We start from the raw sequence: 25,952 nt of genomic DNA, 5'->3' as shown, positions 1-25,952 counted from the left end.
TTTATCATACAAAGTTATTCTCTGCAGAATCAAGAGATTTAAAGTTCAAGAATATTTGGAGCATCTGTGTGTTTACCTTACTTATTGCAAATCCAAAGACCTCTTCAAAATAAGCAGGCTGACTTATGAGGAGCAAATAAAAGGTCCAGCTTCTGCAAAAATTTGCCACAATGATTGCATAAACCGGCAAAGATGTGAAAAATCTTTTCCATGGGGTACTAAATTTCTAGGGAGTAAAAATACCATGATATTTTTAGTAAAGATATTGACATTTTTTCTGTAAGAAGGCAATACAGTCACTCATGAAAAGAGGTAAGTCTTCATCTGACTTTTTATACTTACACTTAGACTAACCATGTTGGCCCCCTCTCCTATGCTTGTCTCTATATAGGTCTTCTCCTCACTGGATATTGTTGGATGAGCTGCTGGGCACTCATAGGCCTGCAACAGCCAAAACATGTACCAAATAATCCCAAACATACCTGCAGTTAAAAAAGAAAAGGCTGGGTTATATGGTCTCATTTTCTTCCATTTCTAAATTTTTCAATTTTTACCATATATGTTTTTTTCATGTAAAATGGGTAATGTACCAATGTTGTAACAAGGTTTGAGGGACTCAAACATCTCACACATGCACGTGAACACCCATTTATCACATTTATGAACTACAAAAGGATCTTTACAATATTTCCAAATGGCAGTATGTTCAGCTAGGGGAAAGTATTTTGTTGACGTTCCTCTTGTTAACTGGTATTTAAAGAAAGACAATGTTCTGCTTATTTTTTTTAGGTCAACTTTAATATAAACATTAATCAAATCATAGAAAAAGTATTCCATTTATACAATAAACTTGTTTTAGTAATCTCTATTTTGATGTAATGAACTCTGAGCCAAACCCATATGCAGTAAAATACCATCTCTATGAGTCACATGTGAACTTGTGAAGTCAAATCACTCACCATAAATATAAAAGACAGAGGACCATCCAATGTACTGCACTAACACTCCAGCCAGGGGCATGGCAACCACTGCCCCTGCATAGGAACCTGGAACAAGAAAAGACAGGGAATCTGACCAATCATCATGCAAGCCTTTTCAGCTCATTTAGAATTCATGTGGTAAAGTCAGGAATTAATCAAACTGAGCAGGAGTCAGACTGCCTCTATGCAGAGAGACAGGCAAACTCCCAGTGTGCCACAGAACAGGGCTTCCAGGAGAGGAAGGTCACCAAGATGCCCTTTAACTTCATCCAGAGACCACACAGGATTTATACAAAGATTGCTCTAGCACCACAGTTTGGAATTACATGAGAGAATGGAATCAGAAGATGAAAAAAATCTAAGAGAAATTTTGAAAATTCAACCAGGCATAATATTGGATGCTAAAAAGAGCAAGCAAAGGAACATACAAAATTTGCTTAGGAAGACTGGGAGGATTCTCATCCAGATCTTTAAATGAGGGACATTGAATTATTTAAAAGATCATGATTTGTAAAGTATTGATTAAAAACAAAAAAAAGAAAGGAGAGGGTTGCCAGGCACGGTGGCTCACGCCTGTAATCCTAACACTTTGGGAGGCTGAGGTGGGCAGATCACTTGAGGCCAGGAGTTCAAGACCAGCCTGGTCAACATAGCAAAACCCCATCTCTACTAAAAATACAAAAAATTAGCCTGGCATGGTGGTGCATGCCTGTAATCCCAGCTACTTGGGAGGCCAAGGCACGGGAATCGCTTGAACCTGCAAGGCGGAGGTTGCAGTGAGCCAAGATCTCACCACTGCACTCCAGCCTGGGTGACAGAGTGAGACTGTATCTAAAAAAAAAAAAAAAAAAAAATGTGAGGGGTGAACAATTAAATTCCAGATGACAAGAGGGCTGCTGTATCCATTCAGCTCCTGAATGGGTACATTTTTACATGTATTGCTTACTTTGTAAAACTTAACCTTGCAAATGCTTACCTGTGTGTGAATGTTTATCTTGTCTAGACAAGATAATTGTGACTAGAGGCAGTGAGCTGACCTCTGCTATCCTCTGGACGTCTGGTAGGGAAAGATGAGCCCTGTGACCTCCCATTATTGGGAGTTATTAGCTGAAAGGAGAAGTTACTCTCTGAAACTCCTCCTGGGCTGTGAATGAAAAAACTCTTGCTTTAGAAAAAGTGAGTGGTGAAAGGAAATTCTATATCCCAGAATTTGATACTAAGGAAGATCTTTAGGAAATGGGAGGTTGGGGATCTTCCAGAGAAATAGATTAAATCACATCTTTCCAAGGTGGGCCTGACCCTCGGTGAAAGGCCCAGCCTGAGATCTGGAATCTGAACATCATGACACCCGAGGAAGTCAAGAGACTCATTTTCCTCAGAGATAAGATGGGAATGAAATATCCATCTCAAGGGGTTGTTTTGAGATTCAAATAAACTATGTATGTGAAGATGCTTTGTAAGCTATAAAGGGTTACACAAATGCCAGCTATTACCGCTATTATCATGTACAGAATGACAACACACTCAAAAAACAATCTCAGGGTTCCTCAAACCAATAAGGTGAGTACTCCAGGCATGTGTTGAGAATGGGTGCAGGTCTCATTCTGCTGTGCGTGGAGATAGGGTGGCCTTTGTCCTCAGGCCAAATACCCTGGGAGGTGGAGTGAGCGAGTCTGGTTTAGGTAATGGAAAAGAATGCCTGGGACAGGGGCAGGTAGAGAATAACCCCACCAACTAAGATGCACTGAGTGCTTTCTGGGTGCCTAGTACCATGCTAAGTATACTGTACCTATGACTTTGTTTAACCCTCCTTCAACCTGACAAGGTAAGTACCAATATGACCCCTATTTTATAAGGAGAAAGCCAGGCTGGAGGAGGGGAGGCAGATTGCCTGAGGTCACACAGGTAGAAGTGACAAGTCACAGGACAGGAGCCCAGGTCTGTGGAACCCTAAAGCCCTTACTCTTATTTAATCATTCAGTCATGCCTCCTTCACTCAAAAGCACCTGATAATTCCCCTTACATAGTAAAAAGCATTCTTTCATTGGGGAAACTTTACAATGTGATATGGCTTGGCTCTGTGTCCCTACCCAAATTGCATCTCAAATTGTAATCCCCATGTGTTGAGGGAAGAACCTGGTGGGAGGTGACTGGTTCTTGGGGGTGGATTTCCCCCGTGCTGTTCTTATGATAGTGAGTGAGATCTCATGAGATCTGATGGTTTAAAAGTGTGGCACCTTCCCCTTCACTCTCTCTCTCTCTCCTGCCACCATGTAAGACGTCCCTTTTACCTCCTGCCGTGATTGTAAGTTTCCTGAGGCCTCCCCAGCCATGCAGAACTGTGAGTTGATTAAACCTCTTTCTTTTATAAATTACCCAGTCTCAGGTGGTTCTTTATAGTTATGTGAAAACAGACTAATACACAATGTGACCTAAACTACCCTTCTTTTCTATCAGAAAAAATCTTCCTCATCCTTTTAGACATTCTCCAATGTCAGTTCCTATTAGACACAGCCCCTTGAGCAAAAAACAGGGCACTCAGCCCTTACTGCAGCTGCCCCCAGCTGCTCCCAGACTGCCCTGGGGAGCAGACTGCAGCTCAGTCCCCTGGGCCTCAGATGATTGTTGAATGGTATGTGGAGAAGGAAGAACAGAACTGGGGGTGAGAAAGAGCCCCCAGTTCGGTCCTCACTAGCTGTAAGAATTTAAATCTTTTTTTCCTCCTTCAGCCTCAGTTTCCTCAACTATAAAACAATGGGTTGTAACTGGATGTATTAGTCTGATTTCATGCTGCTGATAAAGACAAACCCAAGTCTGAGCAATTTACAAAAGAAAGAGGTTTAACTGGACTCACAGTTCCATGTGGCGGGGGAGGCCTCACAATCATGGCAGAAGGCAAAGAAGAGCAAGTCACATCTTACGTGGATGGCGGCAAGCAAAGAGAGAGCTTGTGCAGAGAAACTCCCGTTTTTAAAACCATCAGATCTCATGAGACCCATTCACTATCACGAGAAAAGCACGGGAAAGACCCACCCCATGATACAATCAGCTACCACCGAGTCCCTCCCATAACACGTGGGAATTATGGGAGCTACAAGATGAGATTTGGGTGGGGACAGAGCCAAACCATATCTCTGGATGTTTTCTAGAATCCCTTCTAACTCCAATATATTTTGAGATTAAGAATTGACTCGCTCCAAGCCTGGGTTTCCTTCTTTAACATTTTCCTTTGACTGTTCTTTGAAACCAAGGCCACACCTTAGCTGGGACATGTAATGAGGCCTGTGTCCTTGATCAGGTAACTTTCCTTGAGAGTCAAACCATTTCTTAAATCAGCCCTTTTAGGGCTATAAAAACACACTAAGAATGGGGAGTGGCTGCTAGTCATTCTCATTTTGCTGGCAAATCAAAACGAAAGGTCTTACAAATAAACCATCCAAAGAAAGTAAGGTCAGGGATCTAACAAGCCACAAGTCCAGCTGGGGTGAGTCTTATCCTCTTCTAGAATTGGTATAAGCACAGTAGTAGGGATGGAGATGCTCTTAAACTGCAAATGAGTGGATGGAGATGGTTTCTAAGGACAAGAGACACTGAATATGTAAAGACATCTCAGCTGATCACGCAATTCCCAACTAAGCACAAAGTAGGCATATTGGTGAATACCTCACACCACATTCTCAGGATTACTTTATTATTATTTCAAGGAGGTAAAAGGCCAGCAGGAAGAGGAAAATTAAAAACATATGCAGAAATAAATAGAAAGCTATATTTCTCCCTTTAGCAAAGAAGAATATCTTAGGAAAGGTGTGCTAGCTTGAAAATCAGACAGACATAAACTGTAATTCACACTGCCTAGGCCACATTGTGACTTTTGTGGTCTAAGGTACTTTTTTTTTTTTTTTTGAGAAGGGGTCTTACTCTGTCACCCAGGCTGGAGTACAATGGTGTGATCTCGGCTCACTGCAACCTCCGCCTCAGGGCTCAAGCGATCCTCCCACCTTGGCCTCCTGAGTAGCTGGGACCACAGGCATGAGCTGCCGCACTCAGCTAATTTTGTATTTTTGGTAGAGACGGGGTTTCACCATGTTGCCCAGGTTATTTTCAAACTCCTAGGCTCAAGCAATCCACCACCTCAGCCTCCCAAAGTGCTGGGATTACAGGTGCGAGCCACCGTGCCTGGCTGGTCTAAGGTACTTTTACCTTCATGGGCCCCTTCCTCCAACACATTTACCACTGTGTTGAAGGCAGCAGCATGTGCCACTGTTGTTCTGTTGTTGATTGATCCGTAGGGACCTAGGCATGCCTAGAGAGGCCAGTCCCATAGGGGTAGCTTGGAGATGGGCAACCTCAGCAAGGTGAAGTTTGGAGACGCAGGAATTAAAGTCACATACTACTTGGGGGCTACTCATTTACTTTCAGCTAAGATGGATGGTCTCTACTTCTTATTATCTGGGATATAATGACAAAAATTAATTTACATGTCTATATGACAATGTGTACATGGTAGGAGTGTGAAGTAAGGAAAGTTCCAGATCAACAGTCAGGTCTTGTTCTTGCTCCATGATCTTGGGCAAGTCACTGAACTTTAGTTTCGTATAAAAAGAAGAGGCGTGGGATGCCTGATGATCCCATCTTTCCACTTTTCTCCTTAGCAAATGTCATTTGTTGGCTAATCCAACAACCACTTCCAACCCTTTCTCCCTTCCCCTTCCCTCCTGAAGAGGCTGGTGAAGCTAGGCATCTGCTTGTCTAGGCTCCTCTGCAGTTAGTAAAGCATATGATACAGTTAGGGCCAAAGAAACTAAAGTGGAAGGTTGGTAGGGGGCTTTGGGAAAGCTTTTGTTTTCCTGATGAAAGGGACAGATGGAATAAGCACAGGAGTAAATAAAAAGCTATCTCTGAGGATAGCAGAGTAGAAAGTCAGAACATGCCTAGGCCCTGGATGGATTTTTGAGCAGCAGAACCAACACTAGCAACCACTCACCTTTAGAATTCTGTTATATAAAATAAATAGACTCATTTTAAGGCCCTTAGTAGGGTTTTCAGTTACTTGAAGCCAAAAAAGCATTCCATTCCTTTTTTCTTTTTTCTTTTTAGAGACAAGTTCTCACTGTGTCACTCAGGCTGGCGTGCTGTGGCCATCATAGCTTACTGCAGCCTCAACCTCCCAGGCTCAAGCAGTCCTCCTGCCTCAGCCTCCCTACTAGCTAGGATCCCAGGCACATACCTCCATGCTCGGCTAATTTTTTTTTTTTTTTTTTAAAGACAAAGTCTCACTATATTGCCCAGGCTGGTCTTGAACTCCTGGGCTCCAGAGATCCTCCTGCCTCGGCCTCCCTAAAGTCCTGAGATTACAGGCATGAGCCACCGCATGAACCCCAAAAAAGCATTCATAAATAAAATTTGTTACGATTCTAATATACCCACCACAAAAAGAGGTTGTGGCCAGTCGGCTTCTCTCCAAAGGTGGTGCCCACTTACTCCACATCCCATGGCAGGCTGGGTAGGTCACACCCTGGCAGAAGAGTTGAAAATAGATTAGTTGATTTGACTCTAGTTTCTGCTTGTGTTTAAAATATTGATGCTGCTTCTTCACACAGGCTACAATATAAAAGCCCAATTTATAGACACTGTTGTAGGTTGAATGTTTGTGTCCCCACCAAATTCCTATGTTAAAACCTAATTCCCAATGTGATGGTATTTGGAGATGGACCTTTGGGAAATGACTAGGTAATAAGGGTGTAGCCCTCATGAATGAGATTAGTGCCCTTATAAAAGAAACTCCAGAGAGCTCCCTCATCCCTTCTGCCATGAGCAGACAAAGAGAAGGTAGTTGTTTATGAACCAGGAAGCTGGCCCTCCCAAGTCACTGATCTGCCAGCACCTTGATCTTTGACTCCTCAGCCTCCAGAACTGTAAGAAATACATTTCTAGGCCAGGAGCGGTGGCTCACGCCTGTAGTCCTAGCACTCTGAGAGGCCGAGGTGGGCGGATCACTTGAGGCCAGGAGTTCAAGGCCAGCCTAGCCAACATGATGAAACCCTATCTCTACTAAAAATACAAAAACTAGTTGGGCATGGTGGTGCATGCCTGTAATCCCAACTACTTGGAAGACTGAGGCACAAGAATCGCCTGAACCCAGGAGGCAGAGATTGCAGTGAGCTGAGATTGTGCCACTGCACTTCAGCCTGGGCAACAGAGCGAGACTGTTTAAACAAAAAAAGGCCAGGCGCAGTGGCTTATGCTTGTAATCCCAACAGTTTGGGAGGCTGAGGTGGGCGGATCACTTCAAGTCAGGAGTTCGAGACCAGCCTGGCCAACATGGCGAAATCCTGTCTCTACCAAAAATACAAAAATTATCCAGGTGCAGTGGCATATGCCTGTTATCTCAGCTATGCAGGAGGCTGAAGCAGAAGAATCACTTAAACCTGGGAGGCAGAGGTTGCAGTGAGCTGAGATCGCGCCACTGCCTCCGGCCTCGGTGACACAGTGAGACTCTGTATCAAAAAAAAAAAAAAAAAAAAAAAAAAAAATTCTTTTGTTTATAAACTACCTAGTTTATGGTATTCTGTAGAAGCCGAAATGGACTAAGACAGACACTAAACAGCATGATTCAGCTATTTTGACTCACAGTACAGATGCTGAAATTCAAATACAGTTCACATGTAAGCATGGTAGGAGATGGGGGAAAAGGTCTTTATGTTTATATTTCATATTATCATAGACTATCAGTGTAGGAAGAGCCTTCCACAATCAGTTGGTCCATCCACTCATTTCAAGATATAGAACCTGAGGCTCAGGGCTGTTAAGTGACTAAAATTTAGTCTTCATGGATGCTAATATCGTGTTCTTTCCACTACACGGGTACATCCCAAAGTGTAGTATATGTCCCTCTAGTGGGACTAGAGTTGAATTTGAAATGATATAACAACTTACATTCTTAATTATAACATATATACTAGTGTATATATGTTATACACTAATTATAACATATATACTAGTGTATATATAATATATAATATACATTATATATAATATACACTATATATAATATAGTGTATATAATATATATTATATATATTATATACACTAGTATATATGTTATAATTAATCTATATATAATTAAATTTATATATAATTATACTATATATATATATATATATATATATATATGCTTTGAAAAAGATGTAACTAGTGGCTGGGTGTGGTGGCTCACACCTGTAATCCCAGCACTTTGGGAGGCTGAGGCGGGTGGATCACCTGAGGTCAGGAGTTGGAAACCAGCCTGGCCAACATGGTGAAACCCCGTTTCTACTAAAAATACAAAAAATTAGCTGGGTGTGGTGACTGGCACCTGTAATCCCAGCTACTCAGTAGGCTGAGGCAGGAGAATCGCTTGAACCTGGGAGGCAGATGTTGCAATGAGCCGAGATCGCACCACTGCACTTCAGCCCGGGCGACAGAGCAAGACTCTATCTCAAAAAAAAAAAAAAAAAAAAAAAAAAAGGAAAAGATGTAACTAGCACATCAAACCCATGATTTCAAAGATGGTATTGCTTAGAGTAATAGGTATCTTTTGTTTTTTGTTTGAAATGAGTCGATCTAGGGGAAAATAATAGGCAAATAATAGTACAAGTTGTACATGGGCATAACAAACTGACAAAGGTCAGAGGTGAATGACTGTGTTTGGGAAACATTGCTGTATATCGGGGGTTGACAAACTATGGGCCAATTGGTTCACCATCTGTTTTTGTGTAGCTCACAAGCTAAGAATGTTTTTTACATTTTAAAATGGTGAGAAAAAAATCAAAAGAAGAATAATATTTAATAGCACACAACAATCATTTGAAATTCAAATTTCAGTTTGTAAAATGTTTAATTAGAACGTAGCCATGCCCATTTGTTTCCATATTGTCTCTGGCTGCTTTTGCACTACAACAGCAGGGTTGAGTAGGTACAACAGACACTGGCCTGTAAAGTCCAAAATATTTACCTTCTGGCTCCATATCATGCTGCCTCCTTCATTGAATTAAATCTCTGCATCAGACTACACCCTTGAATATGTACAGATTTATTAATGAATCCACTTAAATTATTTTAGTGGAATGAGCCTTTGCTATGTGAACTGATTTGGGCTTCAGTTCTGCTATCTATTAAAATGAAGAGGGTCGGGTTAGATTATCTCTAAGATCATTATGGAAGGGTACTTTATTGTTCATAAATGTAAAATCACACAAGGCATTTTAATTAAAATTCTTGAAATTTTAGCCATTACCAGAGAATGAAAATAGCAGGAAAAGGAAGAAAATATAGAAAAAAACTGTGTAAAGGGGATTTTCTTCAGAAGCTGAATTTTCTAAAGGACTGCGCTGTCTCTAGCAATGTCAAAAACTGTAAGGAAGGTGTCTCCTACCTCCACTAAACCTTGCAGAATTCTGACACACATGACGCATCCGTAATGCACTCTGGCCGCAGAGGGAATGAACATGTTCAGAGTCGATGTTAAGAAGATGGCAGCTCCAAAGACCCTGAGGGACCAAAGCACTGTGTTATTCGGCAGGCCCGCTGATGGATGTGCTACTTCAGCTAAGCACCAGAAACAAACCTAACAGTTCATGAAAGATCCCTGTGGAAAGATCACGCCTACAATCCCAGCACTTTGGGAGGCTGAGGTGGGTGGATCACCTGAGGTCAGGAGTTTGAGACCAGCCTGGCCAACATGGCGAAACCCCATCTCTGCTAAAAATACAAAAAATTAGCCAGGCGTGGTGGCTGGCACCTGTAATTTGGAGAAACAGATGTGTTAGGGTCTAGTGTACCCCAGGCTAGACTCGGGCTTCTTTGATTCCCAAGCTCTGGCCCCTGGACCAACTATGAACACATTTTTGGCAGCACAGGGATGTCCTGCTTGGATGATGTCCTGAAAAGTTGGAGATTGGCCAGGTTCAGGTAAGCTTGCTAGAGACCTACCATCCTGCCTGGTTCCCCACTGACTGACCTTTTCTGACTGTTACTGTATGTTTGAGGTTGTTTCCTGCTTCCCAGAGTCAGAAACACTGATTACCCAAGAAGCATTGTATGTCCTGGGACCAGCCAAGCGCAAGACAGGTTGTGTACCTATCTTAGCTCCCATTCCTGGCCAGCCCAGGGTGCCCGTGGAAAAGAGAGCAAGCAGCATTTTCTTCCCCTCTTACGTATGTTAATGATGTTTCCACTCTTTTTATGTGCTGGGAAATTATATTATGTGTGATTTTTTTTCAAGGCAGAGGTGTAAGCAGTAACCCAGGAAACCATAGCAACCAATATTTTATCACTTTTTAAAAAGAATACAATAGGTAAGTAACAATAAATAAAAGACATAAATTAGACAAGAACCTAAATAAATATATGCTAAATAAATATATGGTAAATCATTATATTGTTTTCACAACTATCTAATGAGATGTGCTTCAGAATTTGAAAAAAAAACTTTTTAAAAATGGAATGCACTTCATTAAATCCATTTATGGAAAGTCATATGGGAAATACAATTGGAAGGGACCCGGAGAGATTTAGTTCACGCCTTTCCTAATACATGATACATTCTACAACATCTCCCCCAAGTGGCCATCCTCCTCTGCTTGAATACCTCTGGTGACAGAGAACTCACTGCTTCTTGAGACAGCTCACTCTGTTCTTGGGTACTTTTAATTGCTCAAACACCCACTACAGAGTCTCAAGGACATTAGAGACACATCTTGCAGTCTAAAGGCGTGCCCCCACCACTCATCTGAGAAAACCTTTATAGTACTGGGTAATATTAACATAAGATTACAGAATGTCACTGGTCAAGGGGAACTGAAATACAGTCTAGTCCAATGTTTCATTTCACAGATGAAGGAACTGAGGCCCAGGGAGGGAAGGAAAGTGACTCAATAGAGGTCACCCAGTGATCCAATTAGGGGGCAGGAACCATTTCTACTGACTCAGAGTTGATTGCTCCTTTTACCACATAATCACTTGAAGAGTTGCAAGGTAAATTTAATTGGATGAAAAACAAAATAAAAAGAAACTCGGCTGGGCGCTGGTGGCTCACACCTGTACTCAATCCCAGTACTTTGGGAGGTTAAGGCGGGTGGATCACTTGAGGTCAAGAGTTTGAGATCAGCCTGGCCAACACAGTGAAACCTCTTCTCTACCAAAAATACAAAAGTTAGCTGGGTGTAGTGGTACACACTTGTAATCCCAACTGTTCAGGAGGCTGAGGAACCAGAGTTGCTTGAATGCTCAGTGGGGTGGGGGAGGGGGCAGGGCAGAGGTTGCAGTGAGGCAACATTATACCACTGCACTCCAGCCTGGATGACAGAGTGAGACACCGCCTCAAAAATAAAAATAAAAATAAATTAAGAGCAGGGTCATTTGGGATCAGTATCTGTGAATTGCATCTATCCAGATGGCTCCTGTTTTTCATTCTGCACCCCCAAATTGAGAGCCAGCTATGCAGAATTTATAGGTACAAAGCCACATTTCATTGGTTTCTATCATGTTATATCAATTTATCTTACCTGTTAGCAGCAAACTTGTTTGAAATGAAACCACCTGGAATTTGTGTCATAATATAGCCCCAGAAAAAAGATCCATGGATAAGGCCCACTGTTTCTGGATCCCAGTTAAACTGTGCTGTCTGGAAATGAGAAATCAGATATAGTTGTGCTTGTTAGAAAAAGGCTGACAACCATTTTTCACCAATGAGCCTACACAATAATAACCTCATGAGGTCTTTCGTTTTTCATTTATTCAACACATATTTATGGAGGGCATCTTACATACTTGGGGATAGTAGCAAGCAAAAGTCCTGGGCCAGGCATAGTGGTGCAAGCCTGTAGTCCCAGTTATTTAGGAGGCTGAGGTGGGAGGCTGGCTTGAGCCCAGGAGGTCGAGGCTGCAGTGAGCCAAGATAGTGCCAATGCACTCCAGCCTGGGCAACAGAGTGAAACCCCATCTTAAAAAACAAAACTGGCCAGGCACAGTGGCTCACGCCTGTAATCCCAGAATTTTGGGAAGCCGAGGCAGGCGGATCACGAGGTCAGGAGATCAAGACCATCCTGGCTAACACGGTGAAACCCCATCTTTACTAAAAATACAAAAAAAAATTAGCTGGGTGTGGTGGCGGGCGCCTGTAGTCCCAGCTACTCGGGAGGCTGAGGCAGGAGAATAGCGTGAACCTGGGAGGCAGAGCTTGCAGTGAGCCATCACACCACTGCACTCCAGCCTGGGCAACAGAGTGAGAATCCATCTCAAAAAAAAAAAAAACAAAGTCCCTGCTCTCATAGATTTCACCTTCTAATAAGAGATTATGTACAAATTTAAATATATATGTATTTATATTAATGGTTATGGTGACTCACACCTGTAATCCCAATGCTGTGGAAGGCCTAGGTAGGAGGATTACTTGAGGCCAGGAGCTCAAGACCAGCCTGGGTAACGTAGAGAGACCCCATCTCTACAAAAACTTAAAAATCTAGCCAGCTAGGCCAGGCGCAATGGCTCATGCCTGTAATCCCAGCACTTTGGGAGATAGAGGTGGGTGGATCACCTGAGTTCAGGAGTTCGAGACAAGCCTGGCCAACATGGTGAAACCCCATCTCTACCAAAAATACAACACTCAGCTGGGGGTGGTGGCAGGTGCCTGTAATCCCAGCTACTTGGGAGGCTCAGGCAGGAGAATCGCTTGAACCCAAGAGGCAGAGGTTGTACTGAGCCAAGATCACGCCACTACACTCCAGCCTGGGTGGCAGAGAGAGACTCCATCTCAAAATAATAATAATAATAATAATAATAATAATAATAACACAAATCTAGTCAGGTGTGGTGGTGCGTGCCTGTAGTCCTAGCTACTCAGGAGGCTGAGGTAGGAGGATCCCTGGAACCCAGGAGTTGGTCAAGGTTAAGGTAAGCTACAAACATACCACTGCACTCCAGTGTGAGTGACAGAGCAAGACCCTGTCTCTAAAAATACATATATCTAATGTGTGTGTGTATATATATATATAAAATATATCTAATGTGTGTGTATATATGTATATACATAGAGAGAGAAAACACAAAATAGCAATGAATGCTAAGGAGAAAATAAAATAGCTTGTGAATAAAACAAAAAATGGGGTTTTGAGGGGGCTACTAAGTTACTTACTACGTTATTCAGATGACAGTTTTGTGATAGCACAAAGAGAATTAGAGTCTTCAGTCTCTAATTTCTTAATGAGGACAATAAAGCCCATTCTACCTACCCATACGATGTGTGGGGATAAATGGCATGAATATTTCTAGTAGGTTATCTCTCTGCTTAGAGATTTTGCATGTAACAGATTAGGATAGTGACTGGCACACAGTGTAGACTCAATAAACGTTAGCAGCCATTACTGATACGATGCTGATGGCAATGGCAACAACACAACCTTCCACAACTCTTAGGCCATTGAAAATGTGATTCTCTAGGGCTGGAATCCCTTTCCTCATGTTCTTTCCCAGGTAAAGTAACTCATTCTTTTTAGACTCATTGTAAATGGTCCTTCCTCGGAGGAAACTTCCTGAATCCCCAAAATTGAACTGGTCCCTTTTTCCTGGGCTTGTCTTACAGACCTTTGGTCCCACAGCCATGGCACCAACACGGTGCTGTCTTCAGCGAATGGACGTCCACATGTCAATTTCCCACACAGGGCACCAAGAAACTCTAAGATAGCAGCCATGTCCTGTTTGACTTATAGTCTTAGTACCTAAATCAAACGCCTGGGAACATAGAAGGTACAAGTGTGTATTCGCCAAATGAATGAATAAACGAAAGGCTTTGTAAAGCTTTTTGATATCAAAATGCAAATATGGAGTAAGAGGGTTCCTAATTATCAACACACTATGTTTTATAAATTTTCATCACTGCTTATTTTCCTGTCACAAGTTGTTACATATTTATCCGCCCATCTGTTCAACGTTCATCCTGTGCTTCCTGAATGCAATATTAGGTGCTGGACAGTGTAAATACAGACTCAAACAAGCATTGTCTTTGCCATCTAGGAGCTCACAGTCCAAGCCACTTTGGCCTATACTCTCTATTCTCATTTTACGGATTAGAAAGTTGAAGCTCAATGGTAAAAAGGAACTAGCTAACTATCATTAATTCAAATGAGCTCACCAAATTTGTACTTTGTGTTTATTGTGTAACACGCATAGTTCTACGCACTGGTGTACAGCAGTGAACAGCCGTAGTGACTCCTGCCTTTTTGAAGTTGCCAGTGGAGATAGCGGGCAATAAACAATTACAGGCAGAGTTAGATGGTAACCAGCGATAAGATGAAAAAATAAAGCAGGGAAGGGAATATGAAGTGTTGGATGGCAGTGAGGTGGGGTAAATTTTAGATAGAATGGCCAGGAAAGGCTTCACTGAGAAGATGAGTTTTAAGTAAAGACCTAAAGAAAGGAAGGGAGCAAGTCATATGGTCATCTGAGATGTGAGCTTTCCAGGCAGAGAAACAGCAAGTGCAAGGGACCCGAGGTAGGGCTGTGTCTTGCGTGTTAGAGGAAAAGCAGTACGTCAGTACAGCTGGAGGGTAATGAATGAGGAGGAAGAGAATAGGTGTTAATGCAAGAGAGGTTACAATGATGAAGGGTTCTTTAAGACATCATAGGAACTCTGGCTTTTAAACAAAGAGAGATGAAAACCATTGGAAAATTTGAGCAGAGGTGGAATATGATTTCACTAAGGTGCTTTCTACAGATTTCCTCCTTTAATCTTTAAAACACCTAGAGGTAATTGCAAATGAGGAAACTAAGGCTTAGAGAGATTAATTTACTTGTCCAAGGTCATACAACTATTTGCAAGGAAAAGGGGACGCAAAACCTCTCATCTGCCTAACCCCAAAACACGATATTATTTCTATTGCTTGGAGAGACTTGATTTTCTCACTAAGGAGAGACAAGACTTCTTTGCCCAGATCCACAGAATTACCTGAGGATCCAAGACAGAGGGAGAACTAGACCCTTTCTCTAACTCCCACTTCAACCAGCTGCTAATTGTCAATCACAACATCCCTTTCTCATGCCTTTCTCTCTGGGGAAATAGTGCTTCTGTCAATCTCTGAAGGAAATGATACATGAAGAAGAGCCCCTAGGCTGCTGAGAACTGACTTTCATTGTCATTTGAGACCCATTAAAACCATAATAGTGGACTAAAGACTTGAATAGACATTTCTCCAAGGAAGACCAATAAATGGCCAGTAGCTACATAAAGAGGCGGTCAATGTCACTAACCATCAGGGAAATGCAAATCAAAACCACCATAAGACGTCACTTTATACCTGTTAGGATGACCATTATCAAAAACAAAACAAAAGACAAGAAGTGTTGGTGAGGATGAAGAGAAAATAAAGCCCTTATATACTGTTGGTGGGAATGGGTGCAGCCACTATGGAAACAGTACAGAGGTTCTTCCAAAACTTAAAAACAGAACTAATGTATGATCTAGCAATCCCACTTCTGGGTATTTATCCGAAAGAGCTGAAATCATGATCCAAAGAGATATTAGTAGCCCCATGTTCACTGAAGCATTATTCACAATAGCCAAGACATGGAAAAAACCTGAATGCCCATTGACAGATGAATAAAGAAAATGTGGCTGGGCGCAGTGGCTCATGCCTGTAATCCCAGCACTTTGGGAGCCCAAGGCGGGTAGATCACTTGAGGTCAGGAGTTCGAGACCAGCCTGGCCAACGTGGTGAAATCCCATCTCTACTAAAAATATAAAAAATAGCCTGGCATGGTGGCACGTGCCTGTAATCCCAACTACTCAGGAGGCCGAGGCAGGAGAATCGCTTGATCCTGGGAGGTGGAAGTTGCAGCAAGCCAAGATTGTGCCACTGCACTCCAGCCTGGGTGACAGAGTGAGACCCCATCTCAAAAAAAAAAAAAAAAAAAAAAAAGGAAATGTGGTATATATACCAATGGAATACTATTCATCTTTTATAAAGAAGAAAATTCTGCAAGATGTAACAACTGGCATGAACCTGGAGGACATTATGCTCAGTGAAATGAGCCAGTCACAGAAAGACAAATACTGCATGATTCCACCTACATGACATACCTAAAATAGTCAAATTCATAGACTCGAAGAGTAGAATGATGGTTGTCAGGTGCTGGGGGACGGGGAAATGAGGAGTTACTAATTAATGGGCAAAAAGTTTCAGTCAAGCAAAATGAACAAGCTCTAGAGATCTGCTATTCAACATTGTACTTAGAGTCAACCATAATGTATTGTACACTAAAAACTTTATTAAAAAGTAGCTCTCATATTAAGCATCCTTATCACAATAAAATTTTTTAAAATTATAAAATTTAAAAAAATGGCCCTGTATATGGACCATCACTATAATAAACCAAACACTGTGTCAGATATTGTGAAAGGCCAAAAAATGGCCCCCAAAAGATATCCACATCAAATCCCTGGGACCTATAAATGCTACCTTATCTGGAAAACAGGTCTTTGCTGATGTGAAAATGTCAAGAATCTTAAAATGAGATATCTGGACTATCCAGCTGGGCCCTAAACCCAATGACAAGTGTCCTTATAGGAGAAAGACAGATGGAGATTTGAGGCAAAAGAGGAGACACGCAGAAAGATGTCCACGTGAAGATGGAGGCAGAGATGAGAGTGACATCGTCGCATACCCAGGATCTGCTGCGGCCACTAGAAGCTGGAAGAGTCAAGGAAGGATTCTCTGCTAGAGTCTTCAGAGGGCATGAGGTGCTGCCAACACCTTGATTTAGACTTCCGGTCTCCACCGCTCTGAGAGAATAAATTTCTATTAGACTTCCGGTCTCCACCGCTCTGAGAGAATAAATATCTATTAGACTTCCGGTCTCCACCGCTCTGAGAGAATAAATTTCTATTGTTGTAAGCCATCAAGTTTGCGGTAATATGTTACGGCAGCCTTAGGGAACTAATATAGGTACTTAATATAGGTTAGCTTATTTGATCTTCAAAGCAGTCCTTTTATTCCCATTTCCCAATAAGGGCAATAAGAGTTAGCAAAGAACTTCTAGAAATGTCAGTTCCTGTCTGCTCACACTTCTGAGAGGATTCCACCTTCCCCCGCAACATGGGATTCTCCTCAACTGACCACCACAGCTGACTGGACACCTGAGTAGAGACAGCCAAGCCAGTCAGGTGTGGTGGCTCACGCCTGTAATCCCAGCACTTTGGGAGGCCGGGTTGGACAGATCACTTGAGGTCAGGAGTTCAAGCCCAGCCTGGCCAACATGGTGAAACCTTGTCTCTATTTTAAAAATACAAAAATTAGCTGGGTGTTGTGGCATGTACCTGTAATCCCAGCTACTTGATAGCCTAAGGAATAGAATCGCTTGAACTGGGGAGGTGGAGGTTGCAGTGAGCCGAGATCATGTCACCGCACTCCAGCCTGGGCAACAGAGGAAGATTCTGTCTCAACAACAACAAAAAAAGTTTAAGACAGCCAAGCCACAGCCTAGGCTCAGCCAGTCAGCCTCTCCCTCTCTCTGTGTCTCTGTCTCTTTCTCTTTCTTTCTCTCTCTCTCACACACACACACACACACAGAGAGAGAGAGAGAGCAACCCAAACCCGTAGAGATTCTAGTTAGACAATAGTGCACTCTTGAACCCAAATAAGTCCCACGGAGTCACAGAGTCAGGGCAAAGTAAATCAGCTTCCCGGCAAGACAAAGGCTCAAGGCACTTCCACTGTGGAGGGCAGTGAGAAGCCAGGGAACAGGAAAGAAAGCAGTCCGTGAAGGACCGGGGAAAATGGAGCTGACTCCAAGAAAAGCAGATGAAAGACTCTGTGGGGCAAGCAAGCTGGAGACCTTAGCAAAGGCTTCTCTAGTTCCCATGAGGGAAAGCTGCATTCAGCACTTCTGGCAGGGCCTGTCCTGCGACCTCAGAAAGAATTACATAAAGACTCCCTTCCCTCCTCAGGGTGGAGGACAGCCTGGGTTTCAGCCCCAACTCAGGCTGGCTTCTGTGTCCTGGGTGCAGACTGCACAAACATACACCACAGACCTGCTTTCTGCCCTTGGCTTTCACGAGATCCTCTTACAGCCCGACAATAATCCCCACTACCATTTTTTGTTTGTTTGTTTGTTTGTTTGTTTAGATGGAGTCTCACACATCTCAACTCACTACAACCTCCAATTCCCAGGATTCTCCTGCCTCAGCCTCCCAGGTAGCTAGGACTACAGGTGTGCACCACCATGTCTGGCTAAATTTTTTGTATTTTTTAGTAGAGATGGGGTTTCACCATGTTGGCCAGGCTAGTCTAGAACTCCTGACCTCAGGTGATCCACCCACCTTGGCCTCCCAAATTGCTGGGATTACAGGCGTAAGCCACCATGCCGGGCCCCAGTAATCCCCTTTAAACTTGAGCCAGTTTCACTGCACTTCTCTTCTTTGCAACCAGCAATCTCTGACCAGGACACAAGGGCAACTTATTCAAGGTCCCAGAGCTCATTAAAACCAGGTCTGGCCAGTTCCAAAGCCCATGCTCTGAATCCTACAGGGCCCATGATCCATGGGAAGAACTTTAGACTTTTCCTGAGAGTAATGAGAAAACAAAATCACAAGTTTCTCAAACTTTGGTCATTTTTTTTTCTTACTATATACCAAACACTTTTCTAAGAGTTCACATGTTTTAACTCATAACTATTAAATTTAAAATATGGGCCAGGCACAGTGGTGCATGCTTATAATCCCAGCACTTTGGGAGGCCAAGGCAGGAGGATCCCTCGAGGCCAGGAGTTTGAGATCAGCCTGGGCAACATGGCGTGATGCCATCTCTAAAAAAATTTTTTTTTAATTAGCTAAGAATGGTGGCATGAGCCAGTGGACCCAGCTACCCGGAAACTGAAGTGGGAGGATCACTTAAGCCCAGGAGGTCAAGGCTGCAGTGAACTATGATCACACCACTTCACCGAAGCCTGGGCAACAGAGATCCCGTTTCAAAAAAAAAAAAAAAAAGTGTTCACGCATTAGTTAAAATCACTCTTCATACCCCTTGTAGAACATATGCCACATATTTGAAAGATCTACCTATTCATACTGCTTATTTCTATCCTTCTTCTGAAATAAAGATTTAAAGATATCTCAGTGCCAAATATCTAGTTTTTCCCTTAAAACAGAAAAATCAAACAAACATACCAGCCATTCAGAGCCTTTCTTAATACAATTAGCAAAGTATTTGTCATTTGGTTAAACATGCTCAGTTGATATCTAAGCTTTGTTCTAGGCGGACAAGAGAAATAATCTGCTATAAATTAGAGCTGTACTAGAGTTACTGATACTAAATCCCTACTCCTGAGTCCAGAGGAAAAAAATTTAAACCATATTTCAGATTTTAATCAGTTTCTCTAAGACTCCAGAGGGCACAGCCATAGAAACTAGAGAGCGCACACTAGCATTGTTCCTCGGGTTTATCAAAATGTCTTTTCCATATGCCTCAGAGCAGACTCTATTGACCAAGGTCTATCTTTTCAGGCAACAAACAAATGCAAAACAGCATCTCATTTTGATCTGGGCCTCAGCAGACAAGTTTTAATTAGCTGGTCTTGCTCACAAAAGGCTGAAAGAATGCATGTGATACACATCTGAAACCTTGCTAATATACATCATTCTTTATTTTAAAAATGCATGATATGCCCTTTTACCTCTATCCCCCACACCCCACAAAAGACAGGATATCCTTTTAGGACAGATTTGGCTGTGGCATAAAATACAGACTAGTTAGGAGGATCTCCATGGTGCTGTTTTCCTCTGGCAGAATAATCTCTTGGTTTGAAAAAAGCAAAAACAAATAGCTTGCAGACCAACTAAAGACTTCTTTTTGTCAGATTGAAATCAAATTTTCTCAAACCAGTGTCTGGCAGGAGACTGTGCCAGATGATGCTAATAGATATGGCATGAAAGAGAGCATTCTATGATCAAGTCAGTCCAGGAAATACTGCCTACCACGTCTCCCTCTTGGAAAGTCTCATAGGACACAGCACAGTATGGCCTCCAGGTCTCACACTGCCTTCTTCGTGGCACAGCCTGCAGCGCAGTGATTTCCCAGACACTAGTTCAAAAAACTGTGATCTAAATGTTTCTTCAAATAGAGAGAGGGACCAGAGAACTATTAAATGTCTCTCTGCCGATGAACGGATTTCTGCATGAGTCATTGCAGTGTGTGAGTTTAGTACGATGAGACATGCATTTATGGGGTGTCCAGTGGGCAGACATTTTTGTTTGTTTCTTTTCCCCCATAACCTCAGTACTTCTCTAGGTCTATCGTTTAAGCAGCAAACCAGATTTTATGTTTCCAGTGATTCCTAAAACAATACTATTTAAGTCACTTCGAAGTATCCTTGCTTATAACTATGATGGCCTCTGAACTGGCCCTGTGGCCTCCATTCCTATCTCACCTCAATCTGGCCCCCTGCGATGGGGCAGTGACCAATCTGGAGCACAGATGTGATCATTCCATGCTTGCAGCCCCTTGCTACATGCCTACCAGGCTGTGGATGATCAGTCCCCTATTTACTTCGCTGCCTCCACCTCAACGTGCTCTACCCAATCACTGGGAGTTCTCAACCTGGAGTCTGTGGATGGAATCCTGTGCATCTGAGAACTTGGATGGGAAAAAAACATGCATCTTTATTTTCACTCTTAACCAAAATTTTAGCATTTTCTGCCATTATGAATGTAGGCAACAAGCCACAGTCATATGACTAGTACCTATGACTCTGTCCCACGTGGAAACTGTAAATATGTTCAAATCGTATTACACTCATGGCCACTATTTCCAACAATGGCTTACATTCCAACTTAAAATCACAGTAAATGTTAGACCCTATGCTAGACTTTTGTCACTGATGTACTACTAAAGAAACCCATATGTTTCTATGTCACAAATGTGATTTTTAAATGTTTTGATATTTATATTTTAATATAATTGGCTTCTTTTGTCATCCTTTGTGTTTTATTTTAAGAACTTAAAACATTACTTTGGCAAAGGTTCATTAGTCATCTCCAGGAGTCCATGACACAGAAAAGATGATGAGCTCCTGTTTCAGTTCCTAAAATATACCTACATAGCATGTGTACGTTCTCTCTCTCTGTCTCTTTCTTACAGTCCTTCACAGTACCTTTTTCTTCAAACATTCTTCTTCCCACCACACCACACTCTCTTTGCCTGGTCCAGCCATCACTTTGGGAATTTGTTCACAATAGCGAAGCCTGGGCTGGGCCCTCTCCTATGAGCCCTTGCATCCTGTGTACCTCCAACACGGCACCTACCCCCTCAAACTGTCATCACTTACTTGTCTCCATGAGGACAGGGCCCAGTCTAGGTCATTCACCTTTCTATCCCCATCACTTTGCCCCATGCCCAGCATAAGTATCCACTCTCCATTTTTGTCATGTCACTGAAGGAATTGCAGGGCTTTCTCTCAAGGAGCAAATTATTGACACAGCTGCAGTCAACAGTTTCCTCAGGATTGTAGTCTCAGCTACTGATCTGAGATGCTGAGATGCTGAGATGGGAGGAGCTACTCACCTGAGATGCTGAAATGGGAGGATGCTGAGATGGGAGGGTCATTTCAACCTGGCAGGTTGGGGCTGCAGTGAGCCAAGATCATGCCACTGTACTCTAGCCTGGGAGATCGAGTGAGACCCTGTCTCAAAGAGAAAAGTCTTCCACCACAGATTGATACCAACCTGAATTTCCGGTTTTCCATCGACATATATGGTGCTATTGTTGACCATTTCCACAATGGCAACTCCAAGATTGCACCGGATCCCAAAGGAAATGCAGAATCCCAGCCCACTCATGATAGCAATGATGTAACGCTTGGGGAGGCCGCAGCAGCGGCAGTCGCAGAGTGGGGGGCTTGGCCTGGACGTCTGCACTGGCCTTCCTTCTTCATTCAGCTCAATGTTATCTTCTTCCTCAGTGGTCCCATCGATTTTTCTACATGGGAAAAAGGATAGGCAGAAAATAAAAGCCAGGATTAAAGGAAAAAGAAAGTATACTAAGCAAAAAGAAAAAAGGTACCAACAGATGAAAAACAAAAAGGAAGACCCATAGTAGAATACTATGGGGGTATTACTATTATTATTAAAGTAAGTTTTTATTATTGTTAATTATTATTATTATTATTATTGAAGTAAGTTATAGTGGCTAAAACCACTGATGTTCTGGGTATTGTGTGGGACTTTTATAAACATTCAATCAATCATTTAAATTTTATAACAACCCCATGAGGTAGATAGTGTCATCATGCCATTTTATAGATGAGGAAACTAAGACATTTGAGGTAGGATAGAGGCCCAAGTCCAGAGTCTATGTCTAAAACAATATACTATACTGCGTTTCCTGCTGAAGGAGCATTGACAGACTTTGTTCACATTGCTCGACCCAGCTGATACAGTTGACCTTAATCTTTCTAAGTCCTTTTTTTTTGAGACGGAGTTTTGCTTTTATTGCCCAGGCTGGAATGCAATGGCACAATCTCAGCTCACCACAACCTCTGCCTCCCAGGTTCAAGCGATTCTCTCACATCAGCCTCCCGAGTAGCTGGGATTACAGGTCTGTACCACCACGCCAGGCTAATTTTTGTATTTTCAGTAGAGACGGGGTTTCTCCATGTTGGTCAGGCTGGTCTCAAACTCCCGACTCAGATGATCCGCCCGCCTCAGCCTCCCAAAGTGCTGGGATTATAGGTGTGAGGCACTGTGCCCGGCCTAATTTTTCTAAGTCTTAATAAAATACTAAGTGGAGGTGGAGAGGGACATTTTCTATCACAATGCACACCCATTTGGTTGTATATCCTTTTCTCCTTAGATGGTTCCTCTAAGGAGGTGATCCTCCAGCACCTTTTATTCAAACGGTAGAATTTTTCACTGACCTCTATAGATTCCAGTTATGGCACATTCATTACAGTGAATTTGTCTCTTCTTTTAAAAAGAGTAATTGGGCAAACTGAACCCTATCTGTCAATTATAAAGGAAGTTGTATCCTCTTACTTATTGTCATCTTTCTGAGGATGCTGTCATGGCCCATTTAAGGTCCAAGTCTTTTTAAAAATAATCAAAGCTTGCAAGTTTTCATAAATATTAAATGCAGTGATAAATAGCTAATATAATGGTTAACCCAATAGTTTGGATGAAACACAAGTCATTTTCCCACCAGTTCATACGAAAGATAACCTTGGCATGTTCTTTTTTTTTTTTTTTGAGACGGAATCTTGGTCTGTCGCCAGGCTGGAGTGCAGTGGCACGATTCTCAGCTCACTGCAATCTCTGACTCCCTAGCTCAAGCAATTCTCCTGCCTCAGCTTCCCAAGTAGCTGGGATTACAGCCATGCACCATCACACCCAGATAATTTTTGTATTTTTAGTAGAGACGGGGTTTCAACATGTTGGCCAGGATGGTTTCGATCTCCTCTCCTCGTGATCCGCCCACCTTGGCCTCCCAAAGTGCTGGGATTACAGGTGTGAGCCACCGCCCCCGGCACCTTGGCAGGTTCTTATGACTCAAGGAAATCAAATTTCCAGCACAAATACAGAGAAACAAATACACTGGATTCAATTCAGTTCGTCAGATATATATTGAGCGCCTACCGTGTCTCAGGTACTGGGCTAAGTATTGGGGAGCAATAGACAATGTGACATGTTATCTGCCTTCTTCCAGCTCTTAGGCTGGTGGGGAAGAAAGACACATATACAAGCAGCTATAATTACTGGATGATGTGGGTTTTATTGAAATCAAAGTGAAAAGCAATGGTAAAACACAGGAAGGAGCTTTGAATTTCAACTTGTGAGCCCAGAGTAGAAGCTTAGTAAATGTGCCAGAACATTAAAGCAATTGGAAAAGAACTCTAACCATTACCCTACCAATGTACCTACCTACCTGCCAACCTGCATTTATGCTGATGGGGTCTATGCAGTTGTCCATGCTTCTAGCTAAGGCCAGCCCCTTTCCTTGGACACTAGATCTCGTCCCCTTTGATCCCCTCATGAATATTGCTCCAGAAATCCCCACCCCCACACTTCATCCATTATGTTCTCCTCCCTAGTATAATAGATCATTCCTGTTGCCTATAAATAAGCTTTTATTCCTCCCATATTAGAATCTAAAATAAAAGACATTTTCTCTTTCAGTTATCCTCGTATTTCTCATTTTCCTTTTTTAAGAAAGAAATGACTGTCCTCCATTCCTCTCCTCCTGTTCTCTCCTGGACCCACTCCAGCCAGGTATTCCCAACCTGAGCCCCCAAAACTGCTCTTCTTAAGGTTATCAATGCCCTCCTCATGGCTCAGTCCAAAGGTCATTCTCAGTCCTCATCTGATTTAATCAACCTAGCAGCAGCATTTGACACAATTGACCACTTTCTCTTCCTTGGCCATTTTATGTTTTTCCAGGAAAACACTAGGTCATCCTCCTAATTCTTCTGTTTTGTCTCTTATAGCTGATTCCTTCTTTCCTGGACCTGTATACACTAGAATGCCTAGGACTCCATTCTCAGGTCTCTTGCTTTGTATCTACGCCCTCTAGGTCATCTAAAGCAGGCTCTGGGCTTTAGATACCATGTATATGCTAACAGCTCCCAATCTTTATAACTAGACTTATCTGACATCTCCTTGGACACCTAAAAGGCAGCTTAAACTTAACATGTCCAAACTGACTTCCCCTAAAAAAAATTAATTCCTGAAGTTATTCTCATCATAAGTAATGACAATTTTGCTACTTTGGTTGCTCCAGCAAAAATCTTGAAGCCATCAGGCTGGGCGCAGTGGCTCACGCCTGTAATCCCAGCACTTTGGGAGGCCAAGGCAGGTAGATCACCTGAGGTTAGGGGTTCGAGACCAGCCTGGCCAACATGGCAAACTCCGTCTCTACTAAAAATACAAAAATTAGCTGGGCGTGGTGGCATGCGCCTGTAGTCCCAGCTACTCGGGAGACTGAGGCAGGAGAATCACTTGAATCTGGGAGGCGGAGGCTGCAGTGAGCCGATATAGCAGCATTGCATTCCAGTCTTCATGACAGTGAGACTCCGTCTCAAAAAAAAAAAAGAAAAAAAAATCTTGAAGCCATCTTGGATGCCTCACTTCTCCAATCTATGTCCAACTGAGGAGCTCATGTACCTTACTTTGAATGTTGAGTCTCCCACTTACTCAGCTGTGTGACTTTAGCCTAATTACTTAAACTCCCTGGACTTCAGTTTCTTCATCTGTAAGCTAGGAATTATAATAGTTTCTTCTTCATAGGGTTGTTCTTAGGATTGTCATAAATGAGTTATTAAACTTAGGTAATTTAGAACAGAACTTACCACATAATAAAAAGCAACATATGCCAGCTATTTTTATTGCATTAATCCTCACCGTCACTTAATGAGTCTATGATGCTAGACTAAGCATTGATGCCATTAGCTCTGAGAGGCAGTTGGATGATAGGACTTTATAATGGGCTGCCCTAGTAGTCTCCATGAATTTCTGGCTACCAAATATGTATAACTTAAGTAGGATGGAAAACTGATGCTCTAGGCCTGGCGTGGTGGCTCACGCCTGTAATCCCAGCACTTTGAGAAGCTGAGGTGGTCAGATCACCTGAGGTCAGGAGTTCGAGACCAGCCTGACCAACACGGCAAAACCCCGTCTCTACTAAAAATGCAAAAATTAGCCAAGCATGGTGGCGCACACCTGTACTCCCAGCTACTCCGGAGGCTGAGGCATGAGAATCACTTGAACCTGGGAGGCAGAGGTTACAGTGAGCCAAGATTGTACCACTGTACTCCAGCCTGGGCAACAGACTGAGACTCCATCTCAAAAAAAAAGAAAAGAAAAGACAGAAAAGTCATGCTGTAATATTGACACATTACTATAATAGCATATTCCTAGCATCTAAAACAAGGATAATATGTAACAACCACAGTTATGCT

The 25,952-nt window shown here is 42.6% G+C and overlaps 1 protein-coding gene and 1 non-coding gene across 3 annotated transcripts in view; both read right to left on the bottom strand.

Annotated features, from left to right (window-relative positions):
• Positions 1 to 25,952, bottom strand: part of SLC17A8 (solute carrier family 17 member 8) — a 65,594-nt gene that overhangs the window by 19,911 nt on the left and 19,731 nt on the right. Inside the window, exons 2-8 of one of the 2 annotated variants that reach the window (XM_002823631.2) lie at positions 21,730 to 21,982; positions 11,525 to 11,643; positions 9,394 to 9,508; positions 6,408 to 6,495; positions 960 to 1,046; positions 343 to 482; positions 77 to 226 (exon numbers count right to left, since the gene is read on the bottom strand). In XM_002823631.2, the coding sequence (XP_002823677.2) occupies positions 77 to 226; positions 343 to 482; positions 960 to 1,046; positions 6,408 to 6,495; positions 9,394 to 9,508; positions 11,525 to 11,643; positions 21,730 to 21,982 (952 nt within the window). The remainder of the gene's footprint in view (positions 1 to 76; positions 227 to 342; positions 483 to 959; positions 1,047 to 6,407; positions 6,496 to 9,393; positions 9,509 to 11,524; positions 11,644 to 21,729; positions 21,983 to 25,952) is intronic. The other variant, XM_002823632.2, reaches the window with a different exon arrangement.
• Positions 572 to 677, bottom strand: LOC112136002 (small nucleolar RNA U13). The gene has a single exon (XR_002917215.1). It is a non-coding gene; the product is annotated as a small nucleolar RNA U13 (small nucleolar RNA).

Source organism: Pongo abelii, chromosome 10 (assembly GCF_028885655.2).
Source record: "Pongo abelii isolate AG06213 chromosome 10, NHGRI_mPonAbe1-v2.0_pri, whole genome shotgun sequence".
NCBI lineage: Eukaryota > Metazoa > Chordata > Mammalia > Primates > Hominidae > Pongo > Pongo abelii.
Note: the sequence above shows the minus strand (reverse complement) of the source record. Positions and strands in the feature narration are given on the sequence as shown.